The sequence below is a fragment of the Aquila chrysaetos genome, chromosome 1, assembly GCF_900496995.4.
Source record: "Aquila chrysaetos chrysaetos chromosome 1, bAquChr1.4, whole genome shotgun sequence".
Classification (NCBI taxonomy): Eukaryota; Metazoa; Chordata; class Aves; order Accipitriformes; family Accipitridae; genus Aquila; species Aquila chrysaetos.
In genome coordinates this window covers 78,720,577-78,735,529 of record NC_044004.1, presented here as the reverse complement: position 1 = coordinate 78,735,529, position 14,953 = coordinate 78,720,577, and the positions used below count along the sequence as shown (strand labels likewise).

General features: G+C 37.8%; 1 protein-coding gene across 5 annotated transcripts in view; it reads right to left on the bottom strand.

The window, feature by feature from the left end:
* Positions 1 to 14,953, bottom strand: part of PRDM5 (PR/SET domain 5) — an 89,595-nt gene that overhangs the window by 50,281 nt on the left and 24,361 nt on the right. For all 5 annotated transcript variants that reach the window (XM_030027590.1, XM_030027620.1, XM_030027600.1 and 2 more), the window contains 5 exons: positions 9,615 to 9,798; positions 8,729 to 8,903; positions 7,419 to 7,511; positions 7,029 to 7,150; positions 4,626 to 4,705 (listed from right to left, as the gene is read on the bottom strand). In XM_030027590.1, the coding sequence (XP_029883450.1) occupies positions 4,626 to 4,705; positions 7,029 to 7,150; positions 7,419 to 7,511; positions 8,729 to 8,903; positions 9,615 to 9,798 (654 nt within the window). The remainder of the gene's footprint in view (positions 1 to 4,625; positions 4,706 to 7,028; positions 7,151 to 7,418; positions 7,512 to 8,728; positions 8,904 to 9,614; positions 9,799 to 14,953) is intronic.

Below are 14,953 nucleotides of genomic sequence, written 5' to 3'. Positions count from 1 at the left end.
GTGCACAATTACATGGTATAACAACAGTAATAAAATATAGCAAATATTTTTATGAATAATGATATTCAAACAGATTTTCATGTTAAGAAAATTTGTCAAGTAACATGCTTTATGAGTATACAGGCTGTAATACCACAGACAAGTACTCCTGCAATGATTTATGCACATAACGAAATTAGTCTCATTAGGGGGCTGTAACAGCTATCAACATAAACCTCTGTTACATTAAAGTCAGAACATACTTAAAATTGTTTCATAGGCATTTGAAGAGCTACACCTCTATGTAACAACTTGTTAAGTGCCACACAAAACAGCAAGCATCTAAACAAGGTCAATATATGCTCAGATAAATATACTCCTTCACTTACAGGACTGACGATCTTAAAATTTTCATTAGGTCCATTGAAGAGTAAAAGGTCATTCAAATGACTTTTGGGGGTGAAACTGAGCTAAAACTTAGAAGATACAAGTAATCCACGATCAGCTTTCTCAAAAACTTATTTGAATTTCAATCTACCACTCCAAGAACTGGATGAGACTCTGTCTGTTGGAAGGCAGTGCTTTGAGAGAGCAAGGATATGAGAATATTGCATCCAATTGAAATTATTAAATGTTATTGACAATTTTAAAGTGGTGTTCAAAATTTCATTTCCTGTACCTTGATATGGCTTTCATAGTGATTGTGAAAAATAAAGATTGCACAGTAGAACAAAACACTACCCAATGTTGAACAAAAAGGGCAGAAAAACCACAACACAGATGCTTGGAACTGCCAGGTGAAAAAAAGCAGGGGGGATCACACATAATGTTTGAGAGCGATTCTCCTCAACATAACTTTGCAAGAAGTAGCTCTACAACAGAGAAAGTTAAGAAAGAATCAAGGATTTTTCATAAACAATAAAACATTCTCAATCTCTTAGAACAAACAATGAGTAGGATCCTTCTTGGTTCTGTCATTTTCTCTCCAGCAGACTGTGCTACAGCATGCCTCTTACAGATTCATATAAGAAATCTGCTAAGATATCCAGAACGGCAACAGCACAAACTGGGCTTACCAGTGAAGCACAATCCTGCATTTCATACAGGCATTTGTTTTATGACCTTTTCCAAAGTCAAAAAAGCTTTACTGCCTTGCACTCCTAGGTGTCCTTAATCTTCTTAACAGGACAATTAGCTACTTTACCATTGAAAACACCTGCCTACAACAAAAGTCAGAAACCGACCCCACAGCTGTACAGCCAGAAAGAGACATAGACCCCCAGCCTACCTACAAGTACTGGAAGTGTAGCACTATCAAGTCTGACTGCATCATCCTGGGAATGTGCTATTCACATGTATATGCTCACTTTCGAGTTTAAGTTCCTGTGAGCAATTCAAATCCAAAACATGAGACACCTATATTCAAAGGTACTAAAGCAACCCTTTAGCAAGAATCTGTGTCAATGAAGACAACACTCTCCTCGCTTGCTCACTATTATCATCACTGAATGACTGAATTTTGCATTTTATTTAAACTTCAGAACTTAGTATCAGAATACAATTCAGACGGCGTTTCATTTGTTCTGGCAATAGACATCACAAACCTGCAGAAAGGAGATTTTACAACAAACTTTTTCATTCTATTACCCAGTCTTCTGTAAGCTCCTGTACAGCATTTCCCAAGTTGTGTTTGCTGGGAATTTATTTTTTTTATACTACCATATCACTTAAGAGCCCAAATCATGGACTATTACAAATATCAGATAGAAGGATGTCACTTTACAACTGGAGGATAAGACAAAAGAGAACAGGTAGATATAGACAGAATGAAAAACAGAAAGATACAGATCACCACAAAAAGCAATAATATCACTAGATCAACATAATAACTGTTGTTAAAGTTTTGTAGGCATCATGCAGGAGGAGAGTTGTATTATGGTAAGTAGTTTTGGAAATCAAATATAAAATAAAAAATGTAGATGAGACTATTCTGGGTAGAACTAAGGAAGACAAGATCAGAATCCAAAATGTTTTCCACACTCTGAATGAAGCTCCAAAACACTCAATATTTTAGCAAGGAGAAAACAAATGCACAAATGTTACATGATGACCAACAGTTTACATAGCACCACTACAGAAAGCATTAATGAATTCCAAACAAAATATGAATAATGAGATTGATGCTGCTGTTAGAAAGCACTGTCCTTCTGAGATGTATTAATAGGCATATTGTCTGTATTAATAAACTCAGGACAAGCACTACCAAGGGCTCAACTAAGCATCGCTGCTGTTCCTGTTTGGGCAGCTGACTTCAAGAAGCGTATAGGTGAAAAAGAGAGAATCCACAGGAGGCAAAAGTTTACTAAAAGAAAAAGTAGTTTGGAAAAACAGATGCATGAAGAAAGGTTGAGATAACTGTGTTGGTACAGCCTAGGAATTGCAAATGGAGTTCATAACAACTTTGCAATATGCTAATTGTTATAAAAAAAGTGGTGAATTTTTCTCAGCATTCTCTCAGATAAGAGAATTAACTGATTTGCAGGAAAGAAAAAGATATAAGTAGGACATCAGAAAAAACAAACACCGGACTAATGAACACATTCAAAATGTTGATAGCACTAAAGCTGAAAGTCAGAATACAGAGACATCTATGGAGGTGGTAGAATTTTCTTTAGAGGAACTTTTCAAGAGATGAGACAGCATGTGTCTAGGATGATTTAGGTACACGCTTACTCCCTCTGCAAAATAGAATAGGCTAGAAAACCTCCTGAGGTCTCTTCCAGCCCTACAATTCCTTGAATTTATTGAGATAAACTAAAAAAAGAAAAAAAAAGCCATGCCACCAGAAATTAGCATGGTATAAGCAACAGTCTGGAAAACAAGAAGGTAAGACTAAAGGGCAGAAGATAATGACAGCAAAGTTTAATTGTGCATGGCTAAGAAAGGGCTTATCTTTAGACATTTAAGGCACAAGCAAGACACACAAAGCTAAAATTGGGTTTAAATCAAAGGTGACATGAAAGCTACAGATCTGAATGACAATGTCTACAGAGAGTAAACAGATCTCAATCTCCCCTATAGCCACCCTCTTTACCTTCTTTCTCTGTTTTTGTCAGATTCCTCTCTTTCTGTTGTTTCGGCTTATTTTCTGTTATCTCCTATACTTTACCTTTCTGTTCTCTACTTTTATTTCTTTACATTGACAGGAAATGGGTAAAAAAAAAAAAAAAAAAAAAAAAAAAATCTCTTTTCCTCCCTGTTTCACCTATTATTTTCTTACTGGTTTTATTGCCCGTCCAAATATTTTTGGCAATGTGGGTGATGGATCCCACCCCACTTCCTACAAAAGCAAAGTAATTCAAGCAAACAAAAGGCATGAATACTACATGCAATCTCCTTCACTGTCTGATGTAGGCATGTGAATCCAGAATATCTATTTTCTGGATATCTTAAGAGGAGCCAATCAAGACGACGAAATAAAGTTTTATGCACAAAATCTTCATGCTGATTCTTAAGTTGAATCAGTGCTCAACTGACCTACCATCAATGCTACTTGAAAAGCTTGTTAGTGTATATCACAGTGTCTGCACAAAATTACAACTACTGAAACAAAACAAACATTTTAATGAAATGGACACGCTAACCATGATATTTTGCATTTTCAGGGCCAATATAAGGTGCACTGATGTGTAAAAATTGTAATTATATGTGGCAAGGCATACCACAATTTGGTCTGAGAAGTAATAAAGTATAGCCCTGTTAGACAAGAAATACAGGGCATATTAATACAAGCAAGGAGAAAAACAAATTAAAAAGGAGGGGCCCCACCATTTCCTTTGCAACAACATATTTTAATTGATATCATCTATATCCTCAATGGATTCAGGTTATAACCAGGGCATTATTAAAGACTTACAGTTAATCTGATAAACAGTACAATGTAGCTTTTTGTAAAGACAAAATCTCCTGGGTTTTAGTGATTTATCAAATTAATCTTGCAGGGACTTCCTTTGGGTATAATGGATTCAGAATCTCATATTCATAGTCCATCTGTATTTCTATATGAACCCCCTTATTTCCAATAGATGCTTTTCAAACTGTTAACCCCTCCTGTTCTGGTTATAAAAGCCTACATGCATAAACAAGAAGACATTGAAAATTTGGTTTTGAGGAAGAATTTTTTTTTTTACCACTGCATAACTAAATTACAAGTAACACCTTTACTGGTATGTCACAAAGTAATAAGAAAGATTGACTGGATTTTGTACAAAAATTGAAGGCTTATGAACCTGTTTTATGGGCAGTATATATGCTATCATTACACAACATAGTTTTACATTTAGCTCAGTGTTTAAGAATGCTGAAGAACAGCAGGCAACTTTGACTTAATGTTGGAATGCATAAATGATACAAGCACAAACATCTTTGTATTTGGTAAAAGGTACATTAAAGCTTTAGGAAGGTTTTTGGTTTAACCAATTGTGATTACAAAAATAAATACCCACAATAAAATACATTGGGTTTGTAACCATGAAAGAGATTACCCAAGGGTTTGCACTACAGCAGCTTTCAAGTGACTTAAGCACCACAGTCTCACATCTTAGTGAAGTCAAAGCCTGCTGTGGGTTAGCCTTCATCTTACTGACCTTTCGATGCTCTTGGAGATTTGTTGCTGAGGAACATTTCTTATTGCACACTGAACACATCAGCTTCTTCCTAGAATTTCCTGAAACAGAAACAAAATACCACCAACATCTTAAAAAGGAAGTGCTAAGAAAGAACCTAAATATTTCCACTGAGCCTGTGGCTTTTCACAGGTCATTTGACTGACATAAGATTTTTACATTTGTATCCCATCTTCAAAGTGTTCCATATCAGGAGTTCTCTGTGGGTGTCCAACAAACCAGTTACTCATGGAATGTAAATCAAGATGACTAGAACAATAAAGAAAAAAACCCTTCAAATAGATGTTATCACACATCACCAATCCAATATGAAGAGCACAATTCACATCTAAGAACAACTCATTTTATAGCTGAACGGTTGATTTTTGTCAGAAATCAATACAGGAGTTACTGCAGCAATGACAAAAAAGATCCCAAACTGAAGTCAAAACCACTGTTTCCCATTTTTCTTTATTCAGAAAGCATTAACCATTCTAAATATGTAAAATAATATCTCATTAATGGTCTTTAACTGAACAAGACAGGGAAATTGTATTAGCACCAGATCATGAATTCAAATCTCATCTAAAATGTAAATTACAAAACAAACAACAGGTCAGCTACCAGATGCATTTTCCTTCCCTTTTCAGTTGCTTTAAAAAGTGACAGAGCATTTAATCTTTTATTTACCTTCTGAAATTCATTTTAGTAACCCACAAAGCTATTTTATTACAAGACAAAGCCACCACAAACCTAATTCTTTGTTTATAATTACATGCCAATGCAAGGTATTCCCTAGCTTATGTAAAAAAAATGTTCATACTACATTGAACACTAAAAAGAACAGACACAGAACAAAAGAGTTGAGGAGTACTGCTTAGTCAAGCACAGAGGAAGTATGGACCATAAGCAAACTCATTAGATGACTTCCAGCTCAATTTTTCAGACTCTTAGCATCCTGTATCTTTCCTGCTCTTGCTGTCCTAAAAAATTCATATTATATTGATACTTCTTAATACAATGCACCCTGCCAATCGATTGGTTCAATACTTAAATTTGTAGCATAAAGTAGTACTTAATCTCACATATGCATTTGCTGTTATAAAACGCGTAAGTATTTATATATACTGATATACACATAAATACAGGAATACACTTAGTACTTCAACTTACAAGAATATTAATGACACCTGCTCAGAGGACAGAAAGGTGATAGTGAGTATCTGTTCATAGCTTTGCATAACGAGCAACACACATAATTCTTTCTACTTTCCCTTGCTTCCAGGTAACACCAGGCAGGAAGGAATTCTGGAAGTGTCCCTCAACAGTAGTAGGTTATTTTCCTTCCTGCACTGACACCAGTTGTGATTTCTATGACTCCCAAGTGGTAAAATAAAGGCTCTGCTCATTGTGCAGGCAGAGCAAAAATATCTTCCAGGCATCTGTTCTCAGTCATATCTAAAGTGATCATTCAAGAGAATTGTGGAATTTGTATACCACTACACAACTGACCAAAGCATAACAATGCTCATGGATGAAAAAAATTCTTACTAATACTCAAAAAAAGGAGATAATCTTTTATAAGAACAGTTACGGAAGGGTTTCTGTATGCTGCAAGAGTTTGGCAGAAGAAAGAGGTTTCATGTAATGAAAATCTTACAAAGCATCTCAGTGCTGTCATCATCAACTAAAGACTCTATTCTTTGCCCTTTGGTATTCTGCTGTCCCCACACATACTGATCTTCCATTGACATTGAGAGGGGACATGCAGAGAGAGCAGAATGCCAGAACTGAGATCTGCATTGTGGACCTGAGAGCAGTATTTTGCCCTTTCATGAAAACAGAGTGAAGTTTGATTGAAAACTATTGATTCACAGTGCACAGATATAAAAACGCTAGGGCCTAACGGGACTAGTGGATTGTCTGGTCTGGCTTCCTGCACAACAGAGGCTATAGAATTTTATGCAATACCCTCATCAAGCCTAATCATTTGTGAAGCATGTCTTCCAGAAAGACATCCCATTGTGTCCTGAAAATACCAAAACATCAAGAACTCACCACTTCCTGTAGCAGTTTGCGCCAATGGTTGATTTTCCTCACTATTGAAATGTTTTGCTTTATCTATTATTTGCCTAGTTTAAACTTCCCCAGATTCCTATTACATTTTCTGCAGTAGACTAATGATTCATCTGGTATACAGTAATTTCTCCCTGGGGGAGGAGGAATAGTTACTCTTGCAATTAGTTACCTCTCAATTTTCTTTTTGATACAAATGAATCTATTAAAAAAGAAACCAAAGGCAATGTTTACTCTGAGTTGCAAATTTAAAGCCATGAACATGTTATAGCGTTTTTTTTTCCAAAGAAATATTAAACTCTTTCTTACCACTGTGAACATTTTCTTTATGTTTTTTCAGGGCATCCTTACTCTTGAACCTCTTCCCGCAGCTATCTGCCTTGCATATGAATCTGGCATCCCCTCTGCATGCCTCCTTGTGCTGCTCATAACTATATGGGATAACCAGTAAAAAAAAACAAAAACCAACACATAAAGCAGTATCTACAGAAACCAGACACACAGCAAGTACTCTGAGCTTAACGCATGCTGCTCTGCAGAGTTCCAAGGCCACATCATGCATTACTTACAGCAAATAGGAATGAAAGCATTTGACTTCTTTCACTGTTAGGATTCACATAAACTAACAAGCTTGAAAGCTAACATGCAAAGGGAGGCCAGCAATGATATGACAGCAGTCCAGTAACTCAGACACAAAACCTCGATTCTGAGCTGAAGGAAGTATTGCAAACAGAGCACTGAAAACTTCTTGAAGAGTCTCCTGGGCTGATATTCTCTGTGCACTGAAGTACACTAAAGAAAAATAAAATAATAAAAAAAAGAAAAAAAAAATAAGGGGAACATTCTACAGCTTACACAGACTTGCAGTAGCTAAAAGCATATACACAGCTCTACAAATATTTAAGTAGGCAAGTAATCTATTTCATATGTGAAGTGTCCTGGAATTTAGTGGGATTAATCAAATACATAAACAGCAAGAGTCAGGATCATACTGCTGTATCCTCACACAGATTAATTTTACTTTGCACGATGTAAAAATTTACTTAACTAGCTATACAGCACAAATCCAACTTCCACTATAGACTAGAAGGAACAAGTCTAAGTTCAAGAGAAGGTATTTAATTGCCTCCACCAAATACTCCTCTGCTATGTAATTTTATTTATTTCCATGAAAGAACACAGAGCCCATACAGAGCTGCCAGTTCTAGGAATGTTCACATTATTCAGATGTAAGAAAGATCAATTTATTACAAGGGTAGCCTTAAGTGCATTCCATGCAACATTAGCCTGTTTCTTTCCAATACAAGACAATTAGATTAAATGTACTATCTATAATCACTTAAGCATCTAATGTACTATCTGTAATTAAATGTATAATAAAAATTAATATAACTGTTTAACTGCAAGCAAAAAATACATAAACGACAAAAGACAAAACCAGTTATGTTTTTGTACAAAAGTATAATTGCAAGGTATATGACTTTAGTGACAAAACTGCATATTTACACTATCAAGGACAGTAACGATGTGCTCTTAAATCTCACATCTTTCATGTTTCTATCTGGGTTTTTTTTCCATCATCCAAATATTTAATTAATCAAACGTAAAGCATCATTTTTTTCTTTTTTTTTTGTTCTTCTAGATCACCATTTACTTTCTTCTAAATCTTACTTTCGTTCTGTAATGACATCCACAGCTTAAAAACTACATCTCCTAAACTACTAAATAGGCCACTGATGGAGACCAACATTTTTGCACCAAACAGCAGCTCTGATCTGGTCTACAGTGTATGACTAAAACATAAAACATTAGCAATATTTTTGCAATTCAGATTGAAGTCTCCCACAAATACAAGAAATTAACGTATTAAAAGACTAACGTAAAGGGTAAGGGTACAGATACATACGCATAAAAATTAAACCTTAAATTGTGATTAAGCCAAGAGAAATAAATGGTTGAATGAAATTGATTTAAATGATCCCTGAAAAAACACTCTTGTTTCTACTCACTGTCTTTGTAGAGCTTGTTTAACAGGGAATTTCTTTCCACAGTTTCGGCACTTAAATTCCTTTTCCTCACTGGGTTTTTGATGCAAAGTCTGAAGATGTTCAGCTAGAATCTCCTGGCTGGCAAAACTGGATTCACAGTTTGGGCATGCATGGTCCTCTTTACAGGTGAGGGGATCTGCATGATTGGAGGCAAAAAAGTAAAGGAATAGTTTTCAGGGAATATTTTAGTTACTTGTTAAGAGAGACCCTCTGCCAGAAACAGATTATGCAACATGGCATCACAAAATTCACAAAAGACATTGTCTCTGAATGGATTATAGACAGCCTATCTTGAGTGGGTTACCATCAGCATGATTGAAAATGGATGCAAAGTATTAAGTTGGGTATGACTTAGGCTGTTAGCCTAAATTAGTCATCCAAGTTGTCTCTACTCTGATAAAGATGCTGAGAATTCACCAGACAGCTCAGGTCACCTACCTTTTCTTAGACATCTTACCTTAGGATCAGGTGAACAGTTTTATGAAAAGGCTTATTTCTCTCCTATCTAAGTAAGAGGGGAACTACCCCTCTTAGAGCAAAAACTTAGCTTTCATAAGACTATATGCCAGGTGAAATGAACTCCATTTTTAGTTCAAAAATTAATTGTAACTTATCATGAAATCTAGGCTCACTCATTCACTCACTAATTGACAGGACTGGCTGCTTCTTATTAGGCAAAGAAAAGAACGTCAACTCAAACCAAAATAAAGAGATAAAACTCATACAGGAGCTCAGACTAAACCTGGGGAGCCTTCCAGTTCCCCCATCCTATACAGTTAGTGTTCTCTTTCTTCTTTGTTACTACTTTTAAGCTCTCAAGTTATCCTATTTTTTACATATTGCTCACCTGCAATTTTTTCACCAGCTGGTTGCACTTCTTTATTGTTGCCACTGTCTTCATCTTCTTGGATAACAGCTACTTCTTCCTCCTCCTCCTCCTCCTCTTCCATGTCACTGTCCAAGTACCCAATCAGAAGTTCTGTGTCTGTTTCAATATCTTCCACAGCCAGATAGAAAATATTTTCCCCTTCCTGTTGCAAACAGTAAGCAGAAGCAATGAATAATTGTCAGAAAAAGTAAAATCTAGAGACAAGTATGGGACCCTGAACTAATATTGGCTCTCAATTATGGAAGGGCTGGCTCCATTCCTCAGGGAGCACAATGCTAGAACAGCCTTTCTAAGACTTTTTTCCCAGTGTGGCTGCATGGATAAAGTGCCCTTGCATTCTGGAAATATTCCCCTGCCTCACCCGTAAGGCTTTTCCAGTATGCACTGTAGCCTAGACCAAGGTGAAGGTTGTGTTGAAGTCCTCCTCTCCTGCCACACTCTGCCTGACAAGAACTTCAGAGTTTGAAAATGAAACATTTGAGTATTAGAAAAATAACAAAATTTAAATAACCAATACAGCTTTAGCTCTGTCTCCTGTTTGCTGCATGAATTATAACCCAGCTTTCAGTAGCATGTTTACATAATATTATTTTCTCTCTCAAGATTCCCAGCCTTCTTCATGAAGAGGCTTTCAACCCTGGCCAGTTACCTTCACTATCAAGTTAGCAGGCACATCTGTAAAAGGCACTTTAAACCACTAGATCAAAACCTTCTGCTGGTTTAAATCAGTGTAGATCCACAGATCCAGAGAAGGCCAAAGATCCAGCCGAGATTCTGCATGAGAGGACAAACTACATAACAATAAGCTCCAAAACCTTCTCCACAATGAATGAACAAGCTTCTGAATAGATACATAAGCTAACAACTTTGGTCTTTGACAATATTTAATTAAAGTTACCAAGGCTAGCACTGGAGCAAGGGGAGCAGGCAGGGTGAGGGGAGGATTTATAGCAAAACCACCTGTCTCCTAAACTGATATACAGAGCCACTTTTTTTTTTTTTTTTTGCCATATGTGAACCAACTGCTTTACATACTACCCAAACCGGCAAAGGAGACTCATTTTTATGCAATGAAGACTTTCGGGTGCTATCATAAATCTTAAAGCTTATCTGATTAACATCCAGAAAAGTTAACTGAAGCTTCTTTACACTACATCTAGCCATGTATTTTGTAACAAGCTTCCTAGCACAAGGACAAGATAATGATTTTTAATTTTTGTAATATACTAAGATTAATTTAAACTATCAACAGAGATGTAGTATTCCTCAAGTTTTAGAAGGTCTGTTATATATTACACAAGATATTGTCACATAAGAGTGAAACCTATTTAACTCAATAGACTTGATACGGCTGCTGCTTTCAAGGACACACCACTTTTCTGTCCTTATCTCAACAGCAGCATTTGAAAACAAAACAAATTATGCATTTTTTTCAAGATATATTCTGCAGTCCAGATATCTGTCAGCATGCCACCCTAACTTTTGCATACATCTGGAAGTTGCTGTTTTTCATATGCTTCTGTCAAGTTGCAGAGACCTTTAATTTACTACAGTCTAAACTCAAATCATGTACTGAAACTCCTGACATGAGGAAAAGTAAAAGGTCTTTCTATGCTCAGTCTCTACTCAGACAGGATAAAACCACTGGGGTAAACCTCTAATACATCACTGTTTTGGACAACCTTATTCTAAAAGCAAGACAACCTTATAAATGGAAGCACTTACCTATTACTGACTTGCCAAAAAAAATATTTTAAATTAAAAAAAAAAAAAGAAAAAAAAAAAATGAACAAGCCATGTATCCCAGGCAAAAATCAAGTCCCAGACTTACTCATTAAAGAACCAAATAGCACACCTTTCAATTAGATCATACATGACACATCTTACACCACACAGTAAATCTGGAAGAACAGCAACCTGAACTAATTATTCGGGTTAACCTAGACCAAGTGCATGTATCCCAACAACCAAGCTCTTAGAAATACTGTTACATCCTCACCATCTCTGCACTTCCCTTATGTGCATCTGGGGCTTATTTTACAGCTCTGTGTCTAAAAACATCCTGGTTCTTTCCCATTTGTGTACTTTTGGTTAGTAAAAAGATTAATGGAAGAAGTACTAAGGACTCTCAATGCTTGAGTGTCCTTGGTTGCATTTGCATTGAAAAGAAATCAGCTTTGGTGCCAGCCCAAACTAAAACGCAGCTCAAACTCATTTCTCCTCCAAAGCTAATTTGTTTGGCTTTTCCAGCCAAACATGCTAATATTCAGGTATTCGGAGCAGTAATTAATCCAAATATACCCACACTGTAGTAGCTCCTCAAGGCAGCATTTTCAGTGAAACCAGTAGAAGTTCTCCAGAAACCACAAAGGAATTTAAATCTCTCCCTCCAGCAGCAGCACCTGCATGAAGCACATTTATCTACATGCGTGCAGACACAGACACAGTAAACATAGAAATGGGAGGATTATTAAAATTATTTGAAAGATTTCTTACTAAGAACACACCTGCAGTTGTTCCACCTGCCATCTGCTTAGGCCATGCTTCTTGTTTTGCTAAAAACATTCATTTGCAACGAGCCACAATGGTCCTTGAGACAAAACTCCAAGTGCTGGTCATGGTGGCATCACAATCTCCTTTCACACTATTCCTGGTTTATTATTCCACTTTGCTTCTCTTATCCCCCTGCCTTGACTGTCATCTTTTAAGCTATAAGCCACACTGACCTGCCCAGCAAATACAGTCTTCTTGTTCCAACAGCTCTTGCTATCCCATTTTTGCCCCACTACAGGCACCTCTCCCATTCAGATTCTTGGCTTTTCCATACAGTTACACACCTTCACGTGCACTTTGTAAGAGGGGAGGCTGAGAGGGAACGTGGGCCAAGAAGCATTGACAGCCCATCACGCTTTCATCCAAAAGTTTAAGATAGATACGTCATCACTCCTGAAAGCTGAAAACACAGGAGGAGCAGAAAGCAGATAGTCTTGTGTTACCTAAGGGAAAGTAGGGATTCTCCATCCTCCAGAGCTTGATCAGCTGGCTCCAACCCAGCCTTCCTAATCCTTACCAAGTTTCCCCCTGTGCCCACAACACTCTTCTTGAAAGTGCTACCTGGCTTCCCTCTACACCCAATTTCCTGACAGCAAGCCAGCTCTTCAGCCTACCTGTTCTGCCAGTTCTCCTTTACTACCCCTCCAAACAAGCACATTCCCTTTCCTATCTTTGCCTGCAGCTCCAGGGTGTCATGTTTGCCAGAGTAAAACCAATCTTGGCAATGTCTGTGAGGGCAGAAACCCTAATCCAGGAAACATGTGGCAGGAGAAGACAAAGCCACAAGCTCAGGCACAGGAAAGGTCAAAAACAGCATGCAGTGCCAGGAAAGACATAATCAGAATAATGATGCCTTCCCAAGAGGGAGAGCAGATCAGGTGCCCCTGGGGGAGAGGGGGTGAAGCAAGACAGCCTTCCAGAGGTGCTGCTGGGGACCAAGAGACTCTTGCCCCTCTCAAGGAAGGAAGGGGAAATGGATGGCACAAAGAGACTGAGGGAAGCTTTTCTCATTTTCACACTAGTTCATAAATAGGAAAATGCTTGCCTGTTTAAGGCACTTATCTCTGTCCCACTCAGTCTGCTCCTGGGCATGCAGCATGTTTGTGGCTCTCATCAGCCAGGAAGCAGATGGATCCCAGAGAGACCTCTCCTCAAAAAAACCCAAAACAAAACACCTTTAACACACATGTGTAATGGAGATGTTCTGCCCAGGAACTCAGACTATATCTAATCTGAAGTATAGCACCTGAACCACACACAAAGGAGATACAGAAGCCTTGACTCTATCTGTTGATCTATTCCTATTGTGCTGCATTGCATGGTAAGGTAGACAACCTTTGTGTTATGGTAGGACAGCCTTTGAGATGTGAACGTGAGATTAAACAGAGCACGAGGTTAAACTAGTACGGCAATTCCCACATTTCTCTTGTGTTCTTACGCCATACTGCAGTTTTTAGTGATAGCTCCTGGTGAAGGTTTGAATATTTTTCCAGCTGAATATTCTGTATTATGACAGACTTTTTTTCTTCTTTATTCTTTGGTTGCAGTTATTATCTTGCACTAAATTAGAAGCCATTGCTTTTAGTTTCCCATCTGCAGAAGAATGTGGTTTACTGCAGTAATGATACTACACACCCAAAACTTGCAGTTAAACTCCTCAGGAATTTGAATGATGTGTACAATAGCAATACAAATAAGAGCTGGAAGAATTTTTTTTTTTTCCCCTGCCCAAAGGTACTCCTCCCACCCTTCACTGTACATTTCAATTCAGTACACACTTTCCAATCCTCCAGCTTAAAAATAAAATATTCTTGTTTCTCTGTGGGGACAAGAAAAAACTAAAGTAGGAGTTCAAAAAACTAATTACAGCAACACCACAATTCTGGTGGCTCTATAGAGAACCACTGAAACTTTTGATTATTCTCTTCACGGAAAGCTTTTGTTGTGAAAAGTATAACACTTTGGTGTTTTTCCCCTGCCCCAGGAAGGTTGATGTCAGCAGCATTTTAATGGCATGTGCTCTGTACATGCCCAGTATGGCACCCCTTCCAATATTGGCAGATATTAATGAACCTATAGGATCCTGAACTGAGACACTGCATCTTACTCTTGGAAGTCTCCTTTAGAGGCTCTGTGGAAAATACAAACCATCAATTACAAAAACAAATAACTCTTGCTTAGATTTGAGCAATGTGTTTACATCCTTCTTTTTACAGAGGAAATCTACAGGTTTCCCAACTTTAGTTATACCTTCTCTCAGAATCACAGAATGAAGGCACCTCTGGAGGTTGTCTCATCCAAGCCCCCTGCTCAAGCAGGTTCACCTAGAGAAGACTGCCCAAGACCATGTCCAAATGGCTTTCGAATATTTCTAAGGAGGGAGACTCCACAGCTTCAATGAGGAATGTGTGCCTATTCTCAGTCACCCTCACAGTAAAAAAAATCCAGTATTTCTTGATGTTCAGAGGAAAACTCCTGAGTTTCAGTTTGTGTCCATTGCCTCTTGTACTGGCACTGGGCACCAAAAACCCCAGATGCCTTTCTGCAAAGCTGCTTTCCAGCTGCTTGGGCCACAGCATGTAAGGGTGCTTGGGGTTACTCCTCCCCAGGTGCAGGACTTTGCACTTCCCTTTGATGAGCTGCATGAGGTTCCTGTCAGACCATTTCTCCCCATTTCTTGTTGAGGTCCCTCTGGATGGCAGCACAGCCAGATTTATCAGCCACTCCTCCCAGTTTTGTGTTAT